General features: G+C 40.3%; 5 protein-coding genes across 6 annotated transcripts in view; 2 read left to right on the top strand and 3 right to left on the bottom strand.

Moving 5' to 3' along the window:
• Window positions 1–611: 611 nt before the first annotated feature.
• Window positions 612–3,963, bottom strand: LOC113158566 (carbonyl reductase [NADPH] 1-like). The gene is made up of 7 exons (XM_026354549.1): window positions 3,866–3,963; window positions 2,346–2,460; window positions 1,883–2,052; window positions 1,663–1,770; window positions 1,328–1,536; window positions 1,150–1,203; window positions 612–1,052 (listed from the first exon to the last, which is right to left on the bottom strand). Exons 2-7 carry the CDS (start codon window positions 2,456–2,458, stop codon window positions 879–881), a joined length of 828 nt encoding a protein of 275 aa, XP_026210334.1. The 5' UTR covers window positions 2,459–2,460; window positions 3,866–3,963; the 3' UTR covers window positions 612–878.
• Window positions 3,964–4,719: 756 nt separating this feature from the next.
• On the bottom strand, window positions 4,720–7,841 carry LOC113158565 (carbonyl reductase [NADPH] 1-like). The gene is made up of 7 exons (XM_026354548.1): window positions 7,752–7,841; window positions 6,778–6,892; window positions 6,451–6,620; window positions 5,881–5,988; window positions 5,523–5,731; window positions 5,374–5,427; window positions 4,720–5,243 (listed from the first exon to the last, which is right to left on the bottom strand). Exons 2-7 carry the CDS (start codon window positions 6,888–6,890, stop codon window positions 5,070–5,072), a joined length of 828 nt encoding a protein of 275 aa, XP_026210333.1. The 5' UTR covers window positions 6,891–6,892; window positions 7,752–7,841; the 3' UTR covers window positions 4,720–5,069.
• Window positions 7,842–7,847: 6 nt separating this feature from the next.
• On the top strand, window positions 7,848–12,908 carry setd4 (SET domain containing 4). The gene is made up of 13 exons (XM_026354545.1): window positions 7,848–7,938; window positions 8,337–8,426; window positions 8,559–8,654; window positions 9,678–9,715; window positions 10,208–10,296; window positions 10,458–10,694; window positions 11,176–11,235; window positions 11,373–11,502; window positions 11,615–11,789; window positions 11,984–12,062; window positions 12,206–12,286; window positions 12,401–12,524; window positions 12,617–12,908. Exons 2-13 carry the CDS (start codon window positions 8,351–8,353, stop codon window positions 12,791–12,793), a joined length of 1,362 nt encoding a protein of 453 aa, XP_026210330.1. The 5' UTR covers window positions 7,848–7,938; window positions 8,337–8,350; the 3' UTR covers window positions 12,794–12,908.
• Window positions 12,909–13,029: 121 nt separating this feature from the next.
• On the bottom strand, window positions 13,030–18,116 carry cryzl1 (crystallin, zeta (quinone reductase)-like 1). Its single transcript, XM_026354546.2, has 12 exons — window positions 17,923–18,116; window positions 17,447–17,524; window positions 17,148–17,220; window positions 16,999–17,043; window positions 16,710–16,778; window positions 16,037–16,170; window positions 15,299–15,410; window positions 14,614–14,712; window positions 14,342–14,457; window positions 13,908–14,013; window positions 13,770–13,815; window positions 13,030–13,393 (listed from the first exon to the last, which is right to left on the bottom strand). The coding sequence occupies exons 1-12, from the start codon at window positions 17,986–17,988 to the stop codon at window positions 13,297–13,299; spliced, it is 1,041 nt and encodes a 346-aa protein (XP_026210331.1). The 5' UTR covers window positions 17,989–18,116; the 3' UTR covers window positions 13,030–13,296.
• A 733-nt stretch (window positions 18,117–18,849) lies between these two features.
• itsn1 (intersectin 1 (SH3 domain protein)) overlaps window positions 18,850–20,543 on the top strand; it is a 35,806-nt gene continuing 34,112 nt past the window's right edge. The window contains exon 1 of one of the 2 annotated variants that reach the window (XM_026354861.1): window positions 18,850–19,015. The gene's annotated coding sequence lies outside the window, so the exon portion shown is untranslated. Of the gene's footprint in view, window positions 19,016–19,626; window positions 19,762–20,543 lie in introns of those variants that run through there. The other variant, XM_026354863.1, reaches the window with a different exon arrangement.

Raw genomic sequence — 20,543 nt, 5'->3', positions numbered from 1 at the left:
TAAGTACTCAAGACATGTGATGTGATTTGTAGATAAGATTTCTGCATAAATCTAAAATGTTCAGGGTTCATTAAGTTTAATACATTTTTACATTTAAGGAGAGAACTCCTCCAAAAACCTGATTACTGAGAATTTAATTTAGGTTAGTCGCAAATTAATTAAAACTGCAAATGTGGGGGGGGGGGCACAACTGTGAAGAAGGAGAAAACATTTACAGTGAACCCATTTCACGTCCGAGCTGTAAATTGCAAACAAATCTGCAAAGGTGAAAATGTGATAAAGAACATTTTCAGACATCTCTGTTACCTACAGTCTAAAAACACGTCATCATTTTTTAATTAATTATGTTTTGTGTTAATAATCAATATCTTCAAAGTAAGTGACACTGTTAAAAAGTGCAGCAACTCCCTCTGAATTACTGTAGTGGAGTAAAAATCTAAGTTTAATAAAGTGGTAATACTTGAGTAAAGAATAAAATACTTCGATATTGTATTTAAGTACCCTACATGAGGAATTGTACTGTACTGACGCCATCAGTACAGTACAGCATCTATGAATTTCCTGTGAAATACCAACTCTGACCATCAGATGTCAACACAACACAATGAAAAGACGTTTATCAACGGTTTTATTACCAAAGTCAACATAAAAAAACAAAAGGAGTAGTGAATTGTGATTTTTACATTTAACGCGGACACACTACGCCCACAGTTTTGGTTTCATTAGTAAAATCTGTCATAAATAAAATAGTTTTTAAAAAGCTTCCAGAGTTTTATTCCGTTCCTTTATACTCTACTGTCCCAGAGTGTGTGATGCTTTTTCATTACTTCAGATGATGAACATTTTCCAGACAGACTTCTGGTGCTGTCTATAACCTTTCACCACGGCTGGACTTCTTTGTCAGAGACAAACTTTCCGTGAGGCGCTGTGGTTCCAGGTGGCAGCAGGGCCAGGTAGACCAGATTGACAGCGCCCTCCTCTGGTGACTTGGGGGCGTTTGATCCAGCCATGTTGGTGCGAACCCAACCTGGACAGCCAGCGTTCAGCAGGATCTGGAAAACATAATGATATTATAAAAAACATATTAGAGTATAAACATTTTTATAGGGTGAGTTAGAGGTTATTGTTACTAAGGGTTGTTAAACTTACCCCGTCGTTCGGCCTCTCCTTGGACAGACAACGAGCCAGGATCATAGACAAGGTCTAAAACACACAGACACACATTTATAATCAAAGTCACTGTGAAATGAAACATTATGTTTCACTGAGCGTTTCACACAGATCTCACCACATGTCTCCACAGACTCCAAACACCAACTGGTCTTACCGTCAGTCCTGTCTTGGACACTCCGTAGGCCGTGTCCGGCCAGCCTGCCTGCTTGTGCTCGTCCTTCTTTGCTTTGTCGACAAACTGCTGCATCAGTCCCACCAGCTCCTCCTCTGTGATGTCCTCGCTGCGGAAACGCTGCTGGAGAGCCGGGCTGCACTGGTTCAAAGTGCGGGTACCAACAAAGCTGGAGACATTCACCACACGACCTAGAACACAGAGGAGATGTCTGAAGCTGCAGCTCGCCTGTTGGGATCTGATATTTTACCAACAACCAACTGAACTTCTTGAATGAAACCACTGGTTTATTCTGTCAGGTATAAAACTGTCCACACCTCCAGCTTTGATGATCGGCAGGAAGTGAGTCAACATGTCTCTGGTGGCGAAGAAGTTGGTCTTCAGGGTCACTTCAGCCTGGACTGCAAACGGAGTCGTGTCGGCCACTGAAGAGATCAAGACAGAGAGTTATTATCGTAGTGCCATCACCTCCGTTCTTATTTTAGTCATGTTATCATGTTGCTACGTCTGTTCTTATTCTATTTGTTACTACTTTACCTCCAAATGCAATCCCTGCGTTATTGATGAGCACGTCCACTCCTCCATACTTCTCTTTGAAGAACGCAGCAGCGTTGATGATGCTGTTCAGGTCGTTGATGTCCAGCTGGTGAAAGAAAGCTTTCAGTCCCTCTGAGGCCAGAGACTCCACTGCTTCCTGACCACGACCTCTGCAACAAATGTGAATTTATTCTCAGTTTGTTTTTATTCTTTTAACACAAAACGGTAATAATATCAATAAAAGCAGCAAAATAAAATGATAATAATAAATTAATTACATCTCTTTAGTACATTAAGTACATTATAAGCATATAGAATTTATAAGTAAATGGTAGTAATAGAATACTATAAGTAATATATAGAATACAAAGATAAAACAGGATGTACAGTACTAGTACTAGTTAGTAATACTGATATATAACTGAGTAATAATATTGCAGTACACTGCAGCGGAGGTACCTACACGTCTCTGGCGGTGAGGTAAACGTCTCCTTCGAACTGTTTGCAAAGCGCTTGAACAACGGCCAGACCGATGCCCTTGTTACTGCCTGTTACCACGGCAACCCTGGTGGACATGTCTGAGACGCAGTATGAACTCACATTGTAAATACTCATTAAAAACACATCACACAGCATGGGATTAATTAAAGTTATTAATCTTGTACCTTGAATTTTTAGTTTTATCTTAATAAAATAAAATGGGTAACTGAAAGAAGAGAAACTTGATGATAAATAAAATTCTAAAAACAGGATAAAAGTGTCCAGTCATCCCATCGTCAGCACTCGGGGAGCTGTTTTGACTTTTCACCCTCATGAACCTTGTATAGAACTGGTTTTACAGGGATTTCTGCAGGATTACTGTTGCAACAGACTGTGACACAAACAATAAAGCCTTTACAACTCAAACAACGAGGAATATAAAGAGCTGCGTTTCCTGTCCCAACATGTGTTTTAGCTGCTGCGTGCACATACTTTACGGTTGGGTGGCTTTTGTTTTGGAATCACAAAACTGAAAACACATCTTTCTAGAACAGGGTATGAGCTGATCTGCTGCTATAACAAACTTCAATATGGAGTTAAAAGGAAAAAGGTTCATTATATACCTAATTTAACTTGAGTAATTATCCTATGACGACATGTGGTGAGGGCTTTGTACAGTGGTGAAGGTACTTGAGTAATACTGTATACTTAGAGTGACATATAGTACTTAGAGACATGGTGGGAGGTACCTGGACAGGTAAGTGAGGTCAACATGCTGATAAAAGCACTCTCACATCATCTACAAAGATTTTAGAGGTGAAAAACATATTTAATTTTGTCCAAAATAAAACTTAGAGCTATGTGGATACAGTTCCAGCAGGACTGCAGAGGGTTATTGTGGAAATATAACAGTGTCATACAGACAAGTCATATTACAGGACATCAGGAGGTGCAGTGGCTGCAGGGCAGCAGCTGTAAAACACTGCGCTTCGGTGCTGATGAGAGAGAGAGAGAGTCTCAATGCACGGTGTCTGGACCTGTGCACACTGTACCGGTACAAAGGAATATGGCTAGAAGTCCATTCTAGTCAGACATACCTGTATCCACGGAACCAAATACGCACGACGCGTGAGCGCACAAACGAAAGGAAAACAGCACAACATAAAAACAGAAACAAAAGATCATTTCACCAGATTGTCAGTGTTACATAAGCTGCAGCGTGGAGTCAGGAAACAATGGATCGTTTCCCTTAATCTTGTTGTAATGTTGTTAGTTTTAATTTGGTAATTAATGTCTTATAACGAGAAAAGTTAGTTTGTTAAACCCAGTTAAAAAAAAAAACACCATTCACCAAAAGAAGTGATCGTCTTGGTTAATGTGAGACGGGGTGTTTGAAAGGAGCGGTCCTGTCGTGGAGCAGACTGCTTTCATTTCAAACGAGTCCACACTTCAATAAGCGAAGTGCCAAACTAAATCCTCAGAGGATGAAACGTAGCTACTTACTTTAAACTGTTTTTTGGGATCTGGATGAAGGAGGTGAGGCTGGAGAGGAATGGAGCTGCAGGAAGTGGGACGGAAGCAGAGAGGATCTGGAGGAGGCGCTGCGCAGCAGTGCGCACAGGACGAAAGTGGAGTGGAAGTTTCAGGACTTGGAGTCAAGATAAAGTAATGGTACTGTTCGATGTTTTCAAGGACAATCTCCTTACTTCATAATTTAGGGAAGTTATTGTGTTTATTATCATTTATTATTACACATCTCACACAGTTTATACATGTTACAACATATACAGTCACATTAAAATGACCTATACATCATCCTATCTGTTAAAACAAAGTGGAACACAGTGGATGTCTTTCACCCGTCGTTTGGCCTCTGCTTGGACAGACAAGGGCCTAAAGACATTTTTAATTTATGTCTGTGTGAAAGGAAATAGGTTATTGAAGAGTTAATGCTCATTAGAGGGAACCACTTACAGTCACAAGCTGAAAAAATGTTTCTGTTGACAGTTAAAACTCTTCTGAACATTTTCCAAAAGGCTAATTTTAAACATCCAGTTCAAAATCAAGTAAATAAATAAGTGGACTGTGCCCTGAGTTGTTTATTAAAGTCGAGCAATTAGAAAAACCACTGGTTTATTCTGTCAGTCATAAAAAGTTCTACAAAACTGTAAAGTGGGATTTTCTCTGAGCTGTTTTTAAGACCATGATTCGGTCCAGTTCTGTGTCCACACCTCCAGCTTTGGTGATCGGAAAGAAGTGAGTCAACATGTCCTTATTCATTCACATTATCGCAAAATCTGTTATTAGGAAGTTAATTTATTATTTGACATTAAAACACTGTTAAAAAAAGCACAATATTTTAGACTTTTACCAGAAATGCACTTTATTGTCTTTGACTTCAGTGAAGTACCATCAAGTTAAGGCAGTTTAATTTCTTAGAGTTTTATCAAAAACAACAATGATTATTCAGCACAGCAAGAAGAATCACACACAGTTATTGGTACATTAAACCCATTTGATACAGACAGACACACATGAACACACACACCCAGCAGGGTGGAATAATCTGAGTTATTTTGGTTTCATCACCATTTGGTTTAACTGCTAAACTCAGCCACAGGTCAGTAATATGTCGTGTTATGTAAATGTCAAATGATGCTTAATGTTCTTGATCTATGGAAGCTTTGTCTGGTTTTGGAACGTATTTTCACCACGGCTGGACTTCTTTCTCAGAGACAAACTTTCCGTGAGGCGCTGTGGCTCCGGGCGGCAGCAGGGCCAGGTAGACTGGCGTGACAGCGCCCTCATCTGGCGACTTGGGGGCTTTTGAGCCAGCCATGTCTGTGCGAACCCAACCTGGACAGCATGCGTTCAGCAAGATCTGTAGTGATAACAACAAAGAATGATGTTGGCAAGAAGTATTCATACGACCATAAGCACAGTATTTACACAAAGTGATAGCCAGTACATGGTTTTTGTTTGTTAAAGACTGGTTAAGTTTAAGTTGTTACCCCGTCATTCGGTCTCTCCTTGGACAGGCGGCGAGCCAGGATCATGGACAAGGTCTAAACACACACAGTCATTTATAATTAGTATCAGGAAGATGGCATCAGATAAACAGTTCCACCAAAACTTATCGAGACAGACTGATCTGTCTTACCGTCAGTCCTGTCTTGGACACCCCGTAGGCCATTTCCGGCCAGCCTGCCTGCTTGTGCTCGTCCTTCTTGGTGTCTTCAACAAACTGCTGCATCAGTCCCACCAGCTCCTCCTCTGTGATGTCCTCGCTGCGGAAACGCTGCTGGAGAGCCGGGCTGCACTGGTTCAAAGCACGAGAACTGACGATGCTGGAGACGTTCACCACACGACCTACAACACACAGAGAAGATGTCTGATGCTACAGCTCACCTAAACCTTAATTTTGTCTGTTTTCTGTCTTGTTTTTTAAGGTTGTAAAGTAGACTGTGCCCTGAGTTCTTTATTAAACCAATCGACTTTGTCCAGTTCCGTGTCCACACCTCCAGCTTTGATGATCGGCAGGAAGTGAGTCAACATGTCTCTGGTGGCAAAGAAGTTGGTCTTCAGGGTCACTTCAGCCTGGACTGCAAACGGAGTCGTGTCGGCCACTGAAGAGAGCAAGACAGAGAGTTAGCTTAGTCTTCTTCATTTCATAGTCAAACTGCTAAACATCAGCAGTGCTCCCATAGTATGCCACCAAATCACTGAGTTAAGAACCAGAGTGTGTTTATTCAAATACATTCAAAAACTAACATAAGTATCTGCACTGAGTGCACCGCTGACGAGTTAGAGAGTTTACACCAACTCAAAGCATCTGTTTTCAAATGTACTTCAAACGCCTGCATGTCGTGGCCACAGGTTTGAGCATTTTCACTACTCGGGGACGTGATTTTTTTTTCTTTTATTCTGCTTAATGGTCTCTTTTAATATCTGAGCACATAAAAAACATGTGTTTGAAACATTAATAAGTTGCCACTGATGATTATTTACTGCCACTACAGTACTCAATATATCTAAGTGCTAATTTCTGTAGTAATATTCCCATGTGTATGACTGAACTGTAATTCTACCTTTGAATGCAATCCCTGCGTTATTGATGAGCACGTCCACTCCTCCATACTTCTCCTTGAAGAACGCAGCAGCGTTGATGACGCTGTTCAGGTCGTTGATGTCCAGCTGGTGAAAGAAGGCTTTCAGTCCCTCTGAGGCCAGAGACCCCACTGCTTCCTGACCACGACCTCTGCAGCAATCGCAAAACATTCGAATTTTACTCTGACTTTGTCTTTATTGAAATAGAACTGTTTTTGAATATTGTACTTGTCAACAATAGTCAAACTGTGTTATGTTACTGCAGCACACGGAGGCCTGGTCCAGATGTGACCAGCTCAGGTACTTACACGTCTCTGGCGGTGAGGTAAACATCTCCTTTGAACTGCTTACAAAGCGCTCGGACAATGGCAAAACCGATGCCTTTGTTACCGCCTGTTACCACGGCGACCTTGGTGGACATGTCTGTTCACGGAAAGACAGTCAGAGCATGAACTCAAAAAAAACAAATGAACAGTAACATCAACTCTAACAGCACTAAATACGAATTAAACAGCGTGCATTCAGCTATCAACTCAACGAGTTATTAGGCAGCTAAGAGATAAGAAATCTGAAATAAAGTAACTTGGGAATCTTGTAAAATTGTATTTATTATGCAAGGAGACTTTTTATGATTTAAACTTTAATTTAAGCCCATGACACCAGCTGACCAGCGTCTCCTGTTCACAGTGAACGTACACACAGTAGCAGTGAGGTGTCTGTGGTCTTCACCTGCATCTTTAAACTGCACATTCTGTGCACTAGACCCAGTCACAGCATGTTTCTGGAGGCCTTTTAAAGAAATCTATTATTTCTTGGCTGTATCTAGCAGAGAATGACTGTCCTCTTAAAGAACAATGTTTTTCTGTTTTTATTTATTTTTCTATATTTAAATGTAAACGTGCAAAATTGTCATTGAGTGTAAGACAATAGGAGGTGGACGCCTCCTGTGACCCACGGTGCCTTCACAAAAACCTCATTTAATCATTAAAAGAAGAACAAAGAGGTGCAATGAAATGAAATGAAATCAAAACAAATCATTGTGACCTTTAGACCTGTTGGACCAGTTTTTTTTAATGATTTTTTGCAAGTCATAAGTGACCTTATATAACTTTGAGAGCAAATATGAGGTAAAAAACAGTTGGTTACATAACGATGACTGGCTGATGTTTAAGAAGCAAATTAACACGTTTAAAACAAGCGCAGCTACTAAGGTTCAAATAGTTTAAAGCAATGAATTTATCGATTTAATTCTCTATCTAGGACATAAAACAGAGCTTCTTACTGTGGGTGGTGTTGTAGTTCTGGGTGTAGACGCGGAACTGAAGCTGCACAGAATGAAGCGCTGCAGGAGGGACCTCTGCGCAGTCTCAGCGCGCACACCCGGAAAAACACGCAAACCACGTGGGTGTGAAACACACGATACTTCCTCTGGATCGTCCCTGCACGACTAAGGAGTGTTAGAACATTATGTAGGTCCTGAATGTGGTTTAATCGTTTTATCCAAATGAAATAACTGTTAACAGTTTATTTAGTTTACTTTGTTTTGCTGTGTGTATGATGCGTTTGTTTGGGTTTACATGTAAGAAAATCTGAGTTGGTTGTTATACGATGTTATACAAGCACCGAGAAAGATGCATTTACCTATTTTACCTATTTGAAAGTGTTTACTTAAACTTATTAGTGGCAGGGAATATGTGTAATGGATTGCGTAGACACTGCTGCTTCTGCAACAGATGTTATGGTCCTTCACATGAAGGGTGGATTACATGAGGAGACAGAAGGCACTGATTAAATACAAAGAAGAACTGTGGAACGTTCTACAAGATGCTATGAACAACCGACATGCCTCTGTGTTCCTGCATCACAGGTCCAGATGGGATCATGAAGGATCACTGTTGTCGGTCTGGAAGAACTGCAAGGAAGAGGAGGCAGAAACAAGAACGCAGCATCCAGTCAGGTGTTTGTTGTGCTGCTGTTGCTTCCTAAAAGTGTTTAACTGCTCTAGGATGTTGCAGCACATGTAGGTCACTCTTCTGGTTTCTTCTATGACCTGTCTATGACATGTGGCTGTCTCTTTTTGTTTCTATAGTCTCTCTGTGTCATCAGCTGCAGTATGTGAGGCTGATGAAGTTTCTCCACCAGCGAGGATTCACCTCGTCGCTGCTGCAGCCCGCTCACTTCACTGGTACGACTCTGGTATCCAACTTAGTTTTACATGTCCTCAGTTATTTTATATAACCTCAGTAGGTTTCTTTACTTGTTGCCCATCAGTTATTTAATGAGGTGTTTCATAAGTAGAATGGAGGATAATGAGACAATAGGCTCTCTGGGCAGAGACAAGGAAAAGCATCAGCATCTTGTTTGTAGCTGTTTAGTGTGATGTAATAAAGAAAGTCTGATAGAAATGTCAACAAATACATATAGTATATTTATTTTTATTTTTCTAAATTTAAATGTAAACATTCAATAATCACTTTGAGTTTCCAAACTTGTTTCTTGCCAGGCTAAGACAATAAGAGGTGGACACCCCTTGCGACTAATGCCAAAAACGGATTAAAATTGTTTAACTTCAGTGTGTTTGCAACCATGGTAACATCACAAAAACCTAATTTAATCATTAAAAGAAGAACAAAACAAAGAGGTGCAATGAAATCAAATCATTATGACCTTTAGACCTGTTTGTAACAGTTTTTTAAAAGGATTTTTGCAAGTCATAAGTGACCTTATATAACTTTGAGAGCAAATATTAGGTAAAAAAAAAACAGCAGCTTGAAAGTTGGTTACATAACGATGACTTGCAGATGTTTTAAGAAGCAAATTAACACGTTTAAAACAAGTAACAAGTAAAAGCATCAGCATCTTGTTTGTAGCTGTTTAGTGTGATGTACAGCTTGGATGTAATAAAGAAAGTCTCATAGCAATGTCAGCAAATTCAAATAGTATATCTTTACAAAATATACTATAAAATAGGCCATAGTGTTTGTTTTCCATCATTCAGATTAGTTGTCTTCACCCGGGTCTTCAACTGCATATTCTGTCCTGAACAGACCCAGTCACAGCATGTTTCTCTAGCAGAGAATGACGTTTTAAAGAAATCTTTGATTTCTCTTCTAGCAGAGAATGACGTTCCTGTTAAAGAACATGTTTTCTATAACTTTGTACAATTCTTAACAGGAAAAAGTTATGTGTCCTGTCTCTCTCTTTGCAGACACAGGCAGAGGACTGCAGACTCTCAGAACTGTAAAGGTAGGCCAGCTCACACAGACCAGTGTGGTTAAATAACCTACAGTAATAGGTTTGCTCAGATCAGTTGCTACGTGCGGTAGGTAATGCTGTTTATATAGTCAACAGGTAGACAAAATGTTAATTCTTTTTATACCAGGAAATGCTTTTGCACCTATAGTACATACATCTACATGTATGGCAGAATGAATCATGAAGGTTAACTCTTCTATAAAAATGTCTACTTGTCATTCAGTCATGTAATTAATTATTGATTTACTACTTTACTACTCTTGTCAAATGTTTTTCTTTCACACTCTGAGCCACACTCTGATGTGTATTAATGTATAAATAAAAATGTAATGCCACATGCAGCTATTATTAAAAAGTCTTTAATCAATTCAATTCAAATCTCTGCACATTTTATAGACTGATGAATATAATGACAGACACAATTTATAGACACTCTATACATACTACACATGTTGTCTGTTTCTGCCTTTATTCACATGTCAGCCTGGTCAGCTGGTCATTTCTCTGCCAGAGTCCTGTCTCCTCACGACCTCGACTGTTCTGGACAGCTACCTGGGACAGTATATAAAGAGGTAAACACACCTTCATTCATTAGTGTGAGAAAATGTGAAGTATTTGGATCTAAACATCATCTTAAATGTAGGATTCCTGTCTCACTGTCAGATAATACAACAAATACTACACTTAAAAATAAAATTAAACTAAACTAAACTCTCAAATATTCTCTTCACAGCTGGAAACCCTGTGTCTCTCCCTTGTTGTCACTCTGTGTTTTTTTGGTGTGTGAACGACACTGGGGACAGTCCTCTGATTGGTTTCCCTACATTAACGTGCTGCCCACCACTTACACCTGCCCCGCATATTTCACAGAAAATGTCATGGCTGTTCTGCCTGCCACGCTGCAGAAGCAGGCCTTAGAGCAGAGGGAGGCAGTACGAGAGCTCCATTCCTTAAATCAGGACTTTTTCAGGTCAGTTCAGCAGGTGGGACAGTGGAGGGAGTTGTTTCGGTTATATGTAACTGCTACTAGAAATATCACAAGATTTTATTACGTGTCTTTGCTGAAAGAATCAAAATTAAACCACACAGCAATTGATTAGTAGTATCTTTAGTTTTAGTACAACTTTACCTAAATGCAAGGATAAAGAAAACAAACTAGAAAGATGTACCATGGGATTTTGTTCAGTTTGACACAGTGAACGAGATGATCACAGACAGTCTCTGAATGTTACAGATAAGTAGGTCAGTCCTAGTTCCATTCTCCTCCCTGATGTAAAGGCAGCACAGAGGTGCCTGTGTAGCAATAACCATCAAACCCATTTAGGTAATTCAACATGTCTTCGAACATCTGTGAACATCTTCATACTGTGCATCTACCCTAGTTCTTTAAAAGACAATGAGCCCACAAGCTTTCTTAATGTGAAGTCATGAGTCATTTATTTTTGATCCAGATCTCTGCAGCCTCTCCTCAATCAGCCTGTGGACGAGGTGTTGACATATGCAGCACTGAGGTACGCACAGGTAGACAAACACAGGGTGGGCAGAGCTTTTCCATTGTTATTGATTCCATTCAGCTGTACTTTATTAATTGTGATATATATTTGAGCATCTTGTGTCATGTTGTGAAGCTGTTACCCTCGTCCTACAGGTGGGCGTGGTGCAGCGTAAACACACGTTCTGTGTTCATGTCACAGCCACCCAGTAACTTCCTGTCTGGACAGGATGTTTACGCTTTAGCTCCTTTCCTGGACCTGCTCAACCACCAACCAGACATTCAGGTGTATTTCTATCATACACACTATATTTCCTGATTTGTTTCTCAAGTTGAGTTTTAAATGTAGTTTGAAAGGAGGAAACCCTATAATAATCTTTCCTAATTTTCTTCCTCAGGTAAAAGCAAGTTTTAATGACGTCACAAGATGTTATGAAATTCGAAGCGTGTCTGGGACACTGCGGTACCAGCAGGCCTTCATTAACTACGGTTCCCATGATAACCAGCGCCTGTTGTTAGAGTATGGATTTGTTGCCCCCTGCAACCCTCACAGTGTGGTCTATGTGGACACAGGTAAACTACAGTTGGAAACATAACTTTTATTTTGAAACTTGTGAGTTAGGGTTAGGTTAGTCTCAAGAGCATTATGAATTTGTATTATGATGTTGGAGTGGGGGTGCTGGTTTAGTTATATGCATCACAAACAACCCTGCTCAACACTGCAGCCTCTGTGTCCAAATCCATGCTGTACTTTTCTCCTTCCTCAGATCTCATTTGTGATGTTTTGAGTGGTGACAGGAGTTTAGTCCAGAAAATCAAGTTTCTCAGAGAGAATGACTTTCTGAAGTAAGTTGTTTTGCATTGTTTTTGTACTATTGTAAAAAGTCTGCTACACAAACGAAGATTAAAATAATTATTATTATATTATAATTAATTATTATAATTATTTGTTTTCCCATCTAACACCCCTTTCTGTTCTTCTCTGTCAGTAATCTCACTGTATCTGGTGAAGGCCCCAGCTGGAGGCTGATGACGGTTCTCAGGCTGTTGTCTTTGCCACAAACACTGTAGTAAGTCACATTCATTAATGCATCTGGAACTGCAGTACATAAAAGATCCACTTGCTTATTCTTATTTTAAAAAAAACAGTATAAATAAATAATGGGACGTGTGTATTTACGCAGTCACCACTGGAAGGCAGTGTTGCTTGGCCAGATGGTGTGTGATGACAGGGAGCAGTGGAGCATCGAGACGGCTAAGAATCTTTGTCAGCGACTACTACAAGATGCACACAGAGCTCTGGATAAGGTCTGTACATGCACACACTCCATTAACCGTCAGATTATTTTCCCATGATGCAACACATTCCTAGATTTGTTTTCTGTTAAATGTGTGTGTAGATCTCCCGTCTCCTGCAGCAGTGTGATCAGTCCGTCAGGGAACAGCTAGATGTTGTCAAGTCACTGCGACAGGAGGAGCGGTGCATTCTGGGAAGCTGTCTTAAAGTGCTGCAGGGCATGCTGAGACAACCAGATGAACTGCCGTCATGCCAACTTGATGTTGACACTGTGAGCTGACATCTGATTGGTGCTCTGACCTGCCACTCATTACAAGAAGTAGTTAGTGGTGACGCTGAACAGTCTTCATGACACCCTGTTACCAGGTTTGATGCCAGGAGTGCAGGAAGAGTATCTGTCCCCAATAAAGGTCACAGACACAGTTTACTAAAATGAATATAAACACAATACTCCTGGTGGACTCATGTAAGCAGAGAACAGCACAGAGGCAGAACAGTCAGAAAGGAACTTTCAGCTCTCAGTAATGTACTATTATTTATTTTCTCATCAACTGTCACGGTGCAATAAAAAACAAACAGTTCTTAAACATTTCCATTCAAGACCAGAAGTGCAGTACAATCATCTTTTACTAATCTGTGTGTGGATTCAGTCATATAAGCAATGACTGTTCATGAACCTCATCATCACCTGCCAAACAAGCAGTCTAACGAGTGAAAGGGACGTGATCCCACTGAATTATGGGCTGCAGCACTAGCATCGCAGCAGAATGTGATTATATTTGGTCAGAGTTGAACAACAGCCTTCTTCTTCTCGTGACGCTGCACAGCCTCCATGGCAACGGTGGCTTCGTAGCGAGGGACCGCCTCCTCAGGCTGAGGTCTGGAGGGACATAGAAGAACTAGATTACGTGTGATTACGTGTGCATCTTGAAAAAAGCCACATGGCTATGACAAGTCAAAATGTCTGCAGTGACACGTACACAATGGTCTTAAGGCTTTAAACTCAACTGTTCAGTCCCAAACATCATCAGATTAGGTAAATGGGTGGTTAAACATCAAGTTAAGTGACGTGTTTGTGTTTATCAGCCTGTTTTTATGTTTAAACCAGAGATATGAACTACATGAGGGAATTTATTCATCTAATTTGTCCCTGACCAAACTGAATTTCAATACAGCGTTATGGACATGTAAAGGACATCTCACCCATGTGAGCTTTTACTGTCTCTACAATCCTACAGAATAGCTGTGGTGTTTACCTGAGCACTCCAGCTGACATCTTCTCCACGATGTCCTTCAGAATATCTGCAAAAGGCTGTTAAAGACTCATATCCACTTTAAAGGGGACAGTGCATGAGGCATAAGTTTTAAGATAACACACTGTGAGCACAGGATACGGAGATATCGTCCTTGTTGAGCTGATGATGCCGTCCAGACTTCAGGGTTGAGGAAAGACACGGAGGCCGATTTTAAATACAATAATCTGCAATCTGGAGGATCCAACTGTAAAAAAACAATACAAAGATACACAGAGGTGATGAAGCTGTTAGAATCATGCAGCTTAACATTTACTTTTAATATTTACTCTGCACCATTCAAACACTTTAAAGTCACAATGAATATGAGATAAAAGATCGACATTTGAGTTTTATTTTTAGGCGTTTACATCTGGATCTGATCTAACTTAGAAGATAGCTCCTGTTGTTTGAACCCACCCAAAAAGTATTGGAACAGAAATATTTTAAATAGTTTAACGTGAATAAGCTAATAATAATCACTTTTGAAGTCATTATTTTTTACGATGCAGCTGTTATGTCCGATACTGACTTACCTGCAGTTCTTGGTGGGATGTGACCCAGTGTCCCCCGACTCCCAGCACACTAATAATATTGTGTTTATGTGGAAGGAACTTTGTCTCCTCAGACTCGTCCTCTTCTTGCAGTCGTACTACAAACGTTTTAAAACAAATTTCTATTTCAGTTTTTTTCAAGAATCAAGCTTTAAGTTCAAACTGGACACACAATACGGTGCAGGAGAGAAACACACGTTTGTCAGTGTAAGGAGTAAGTGAAAACAGACAGTCAGACAGAAAAGTGTTTTCACCTCCACAGTCTACGATTATATCCACTCCCAGTCCTCCTGTCTCCTCCAAAACCACTGACAGCAGGTCTGATGAGCCGTTCTCCACTGGAATAACCCTGGCTTCATACAGAAAGGTACAGCAATGTCATTTTGATTTGTAATACATCTGAACGTTGTAAAGTTTGTGATTCTCTTAAAAACATTTCACCAGACTTTGACTGAAGTTGTAGTGTTTGCAGTTTTTAATATTAGCCACATGGTGGCAGCAGGTTTTAGACATGTTTGTTATTCAATTTCCATTTTACACTGGTAACATTGAAAATAAAATACATTACATTACTTACTTTACAGCAATAAATATGTAAAACTAAAACCAAATTAACTCTGATTACATATAATCTGGTGTCGTCCAAGCGCCAGACAGACGAGGAATCTACACAATATGACAGTTATAAACCTCCATTTACTTCTACAGGAATTAGAAATGCAGTAAGAAAGAGAGTTAAAGTCAGAAAGACCGAAAGAAAAGATCTCACCTACTAAAGGATCCTGAACACCTGAGGAAGTAACGAAGGTGAAGAGAGAGCAGCAGAAGAATGAAACTGATTAAAAAGGTCAAATGTGGAGCAGAAAAGAGCAGTGCACCGAACCTCAAATAACCACCAAGGTAAAAACTACAGTCATGACAGCGCTGGCCTGTACAGACCTACACTGGGTCGGAGCTGCTCCAGGAATGTCCGTTTCTGTGGCGAGTGGGACGTCGTCAGAACCTTCGCGCCGTGGTAACAAGCCAACTGGATGCACATGAGGCCAAAAGACTGACAAAAGAGAAGAGATGGGCTGAATACACGTGTGAACACTGAAATTTAAACACATTACACACTTTATTAGGTGGTTTTAAAAGTTAAGCAAATCACTCAGCTGTAAACAGAATCCATCTCTAAAAACATTCAAAGGCACCTTAGATACAGGACTGCTGTGAGGATACAGACTGGAGAATTTGCTGAGGGGACTGATCTGGAGGGACACACAACAGCTGTCCTGTCCTACATAAACGTCTGTTCTCTGAATAAATAAACAAGCAAAAGTGTTCCCTTGGTGTTCACATCTCTGCTGACCTCAACTGGACTACACACATCTCCAATCAGGTTGGGGAAGCCCAGCAAAGACTACATTTCCTCAGGTAGCTAAGATTTGCTCACCTTCCTCAGCACCTCCTCATAACCTTTTACAGGTCAGCTATAGAGAGCATCCTGACCTACGGCTGCTCTTTGTATATATTATCAGATCTTTTTTTATATTTTTTCTTGGTTATGTGCTGTTTGTTTTTATTCTTTTCATTGTTTTACTGAACAATGACAATAAACTTCTCTTCTGAATTAAATTCTATTCTTCTCTTCAACCTGACTTGAATGGATCTTGAGTTTTCAGTATCTTGACATACGCTGGCTCCATCCATGACCAGGAGCGTGTGTCCAGCTGCCATGCGAGCGTGTGTGTGCAGGGCAGTGTACGCACAAAGACCGTCCCGTAGCGCTCCAGCAACACACACCGAGCTGAGCTTCTCTGGCTTCTGAACTGGAGAACATAACAGAAACATACACAATTACAGAATCAGCTTAACCGTAGCTACATTATCAATAAATAATAACATACAAATTCCCTTTCATGGTGGATTTTCTATTTCTAAACTGTTTTCAAATGATGTTCCAGACACCTCAAAGCACAGACTACTAATGTTTCTCTCTCTCTCTCTAGCTTGAAAATGACATAAAGGTGAAACAGTTTTACACTAATCTGCCCCTTTTTAATTTCATCTTTTAACTTTGCTTTTATAGCACGTGAGGTGCAGAAGAAGAGAGAGCCGACTCAGTAGAGAAGCTCTTGATCTTCTAGGGCAAAGTGGAACATCTGAGAACAGACTGACCTTTTAGATGAGAGAACATGAACTAGACTGCCTTTTCTGTGGGCTGTCCTATCATCAGTCAGTGCATCAAAATGAAATCAATCAAAGATTTGTGCTCTGAGAATGTATTTAAGCGCATATTACACAACGTACGTTGGGGTGTGTGTGTGTGTGTGTGTGTGTGTGGTGTGTGTGTGTGTGTGTGTGTTACCTAAATAGTGTTCATCTATGTCAATGACATCACAGAGTCCGGAGCAGGGAGAGTCCAGAGGAAGAATACCTGCAAAGGGAAGGTGAATGTAAAATGAGATAATGTGGTATTTTGTACAGTAGTAATGTATACTTGGTTTATAGAAATGGTAAACTCATATTATGCTGTTTTAATCATGCTTTTAGTTTGGATTAGTTTTTGTTGTGACCACATTAAACAGCACTTTCTCTATATTCCATTAAAACCACAGTCACAGTCAGAAGGCATCTCTCAGTCCTATGTTTCCTACCTACTACTTCATCCTCAGGCTGGAAGAAGGAGACATCGGTGCCCACTGCAGAAAAACAAAAAAGCACACCAGGAAACTCACTATTAATCCCATGTATTCTTTGAGAACCCTTATGAAGCACAAGTAAAATCTGTCCTTGTGAGTTTGACCTTGCAGGACGACCCCGGCCACGTCTCTGCCAACAGGAATTAAATCTCTCTGGATCCCCACGTCACTGAGCAACTAGAGTGCAGGACAGAGGAGCAGAGAGGAGTTGTCAGTGGTCATCACAGTCATACAGGTCATATGATCATGGCTCATTATGAGCTACTGAAATCTACCTGCCCTAGCTCTTTTATCTTTTTATTCTATTACAGAGATATACAGTATCAATCACCTTGTGAGTGTCTGATTATTATCTAGTCAACTAACAGTGATGCATATATTAAATCTGATTTGACTTAAGTACCTTCAGGTCCAGTGGGCTCAGTCCACATGCCTTTACCTTGACTCTGACCTGATGACTGCCTAAAGCCTCTGGAAGACACTGAAGAATAAATACACACAAACCATCACACACACATAGAGACACAGATAACCAGGGCTTTTTTTACAATTCAGACGGGTTAACACCAGAAGTCTCATTAAGAAGACAAATAGCATATGTTAATAAAGAGACAAATGCAGAAAGAGCACTAATCCGTGGTGTTTTTTAACTGTGATCTAGGTCTAATTACATAAATTAACCAACGTTATTAAGGTGCCTACTCAGCTTTTGCTCTCTAACCAGCAGCAGTAAAGTTGAGCAAATGCAGATTAAATGTGCACAAACCTTTTGATGCAGTGTGTCATATAATGTGTGTAAATAAAGCTTTTCACCCTTCAGCCTGCAGCAGTATTTATTCAGTAGTTATTCACCTGCAGAGTCTGACAATGAACACTCACCGTTTCCTGAATAACGAACTTGGGCTCAGCATCGCTCACACCGGCTCGGTAGAATAAACCTTTCATGTTACACCTTTAAAAGCGAAGCGACGGCTGCACACGTTCAATATATCAACACCTGCTTGTCAATGATATATTATTAGTATTTATTTTCTAAATGCTGCTGAACTGTGTGGCTTCAGTCAGCTGACCTACTTCTTCTTCTTTATTTACATTTTTTAGCTGATGGCGTCAAACTCTTACTACACTGCCCACTACTGGTTATTACGGGTCGTCTGACACTAAAAGATGTGGAATAAATCAAGTGTGTGTCACTCAGAGATGGTTTAATGTCTCACTAATCTTTAATGAATGTTTTCTCATATTTATTTTCATTTATCGTGTGTGCTGTTGTACAGTAAATACTGTGTTAAAGTAGCTCTATATTTCAAAGTTTGGCTTTTATCCTCTGTGAATTTACATCTGTTTACATATTTTTGAAAAATGTGTATTTACTAGTTTAGAACTAGATTTTAGACTCTACATCGCTAAAATGATAATGCATATATTATTATTCATTTGCATATTTCTATATGTTTTAACCTATTCGCTGTCACATATCTGCTGTTGTATGAGGTTAAAACAAATACCAAGCAACACATTTTACTCTAGGGTAAACATCTGTCATAATATACCTAACATAATAATGAAATATTATACTGTAATAATATACTTTCATGAAGTTGGGATATATTTTTCTAAACACACATTTAATTATTTTCTTATTTATTTATGATAAATGGTCCATGGCAGCTCTATTAATCCTTTCACATCATCCTTATGATCCTGGCCAGCGAGAGGCTCGCACGTTCTCGCGAGGTTACACAGAGATTATCCTATAGGTACAGCGAAGTCTCGCGATCGTTGCATCAACGTTACCCCATTTTCCAGCTGTCCCTCAGTCGGTCAGGATATCTGAGCCACGGGAGGATCACCGGAGAGGGTTTCGGTGATAAAACAGCGCGTTCTGGGAGAATATACCACGTTATATGGCTGCATAAACACGCAGCGAGCTGTTTTATCCAACGTTTGACGATGGAGACTGAACTATGAGGTAAGGCCAGAGTGTAGTATGTGTGATGTGAAAGAATGTCCCTGAGCGGGCTGACGAGCTGACGTTAGCCTCTCCCTGGTTAGCCTGCTTGCTAGCTGCATTGATACAAACGTTGGTGCTGCTAGTTGGTCATTTTTATCCAGTGTAGCTTGCTAGTATCATCTTCTGTCATGATTAGGAGACATGTAATGTTCCTCTATGTAACAAGACAAGGGCAACAAGAAACCGGGAGACGATACCATCCAGCTGGTCCCAACAGTTAGCCACTATGCTAATGTCAGTTAAATCATTGCTCCTGCACTGCAAGTGACCTAACGTTCACATTGAGGTCTGTGGTCTAGCTTAGCCTCGCCTGGAGCCAGGTCGGGCAGGAGTAAGATGATGAATCAACAAGGTTGCTAACAGCGCTAGGACAGACAGTGACTTCCAGGGTGGAGATTTTCTTAGTTTGCGTAGCGTTTGCAAACATTAACCTGACGTTTGTCAGTCACAGCCGCCCGTCGACCGAGCTGTGTCACCTGTGTTGTCAAAACAAGCCCCTGGGTGCACTCGTATGTGTTTGAAATAAAACGAATACCTCTGCTTGTTGAGCCAAACACTTTATAGTAGGCGAGGCCAAGGAAGTGCTGCAGGAAGTGAGCATGAATTGTCAAACATTTACATGCAATGTTACCACAAAGGCTCACTATCCTCCATCGGAAAGAACAGGTCTCCATAGTAACGTGGATGCTGCCAGGTACTTGAAGGTAGGAGGAGGTTTGCAGGTGGAAACACCTGGTCCAGTTAGAATTGTTTGACTATTGGTAGATACTAATACTTTGCTTCAGCACTAATACTGATTTATGTATGTATTTGCTTTTTAAATTGTTTTTGTTTTTCATGTGAACATTTACTTTTAGTCATTTAGCAGACGCTTTTATCCAAAGAAACTTACATTGTTCAAGGCAAAGGCAGAATAAGAATAAGGAGGTCTTGTGGGGCAACCAGGGTTTTGAGATTCAGTAAATAGCCCATAAAGGTAATAGTGGTAGTCTGTGTCACCGAAGCCTTTGACAGCCCCTCTAGGTTGAGAACATTCTCAATCTGGATGTTCTGATATGTTCTGATATGTGTCAAAAAAACTTTGTCAGCTTATGCTTGTCAGTTAGTTGGAGTTGCCTATTTTGCAATGTCAGTACATTTCACGCTAAGAGGAAAGCTCTTCCAATTTAGTTTTAGTTATCAGTCATGTTTCATGTCTCTGAGGTCCTTATTTGCTGACAGTCCACATTACTAGCACAATATAGTCATTCACACTTATTTTAGAAAGTTGGAAGGTTTGCCTCCAGGCAGTAAACTAGGTTCAGAGAGACAGATTTCATCAAGCCCAGCTGGGTTCAGGAAGGTGACTTTGTCTCTCCGCTTCAAACAACCTATAAATCAGAGCCGCAAAATATAACTTGCATAACCATCATTTTAAACTGTCTCAAACTAACAGAAATGCTCACGGTTATTATTTCTAGCAAACACATTACCTGAACCCCCACTC

The sequence above is a fragment of the Anabas testudineus genome, chromosome 15 (assembly GCF_900324465.2).
Source record: "Anabas testudineus chromosome 15, fAnaTes1.2, whole genome shotgun sequence".
Taxonomy (NCBI): Eukaryota; Metazoa; Chordata; class Actinopteri; order Anabantiformes; family Anabantidae; genus Anabas; species Anabas testudineus.
The sequence above is the reverse complement of the archived record's forward strand: the minus strand, read 5'-3'. Positions and strand labels throughout refer to the sequence as shown.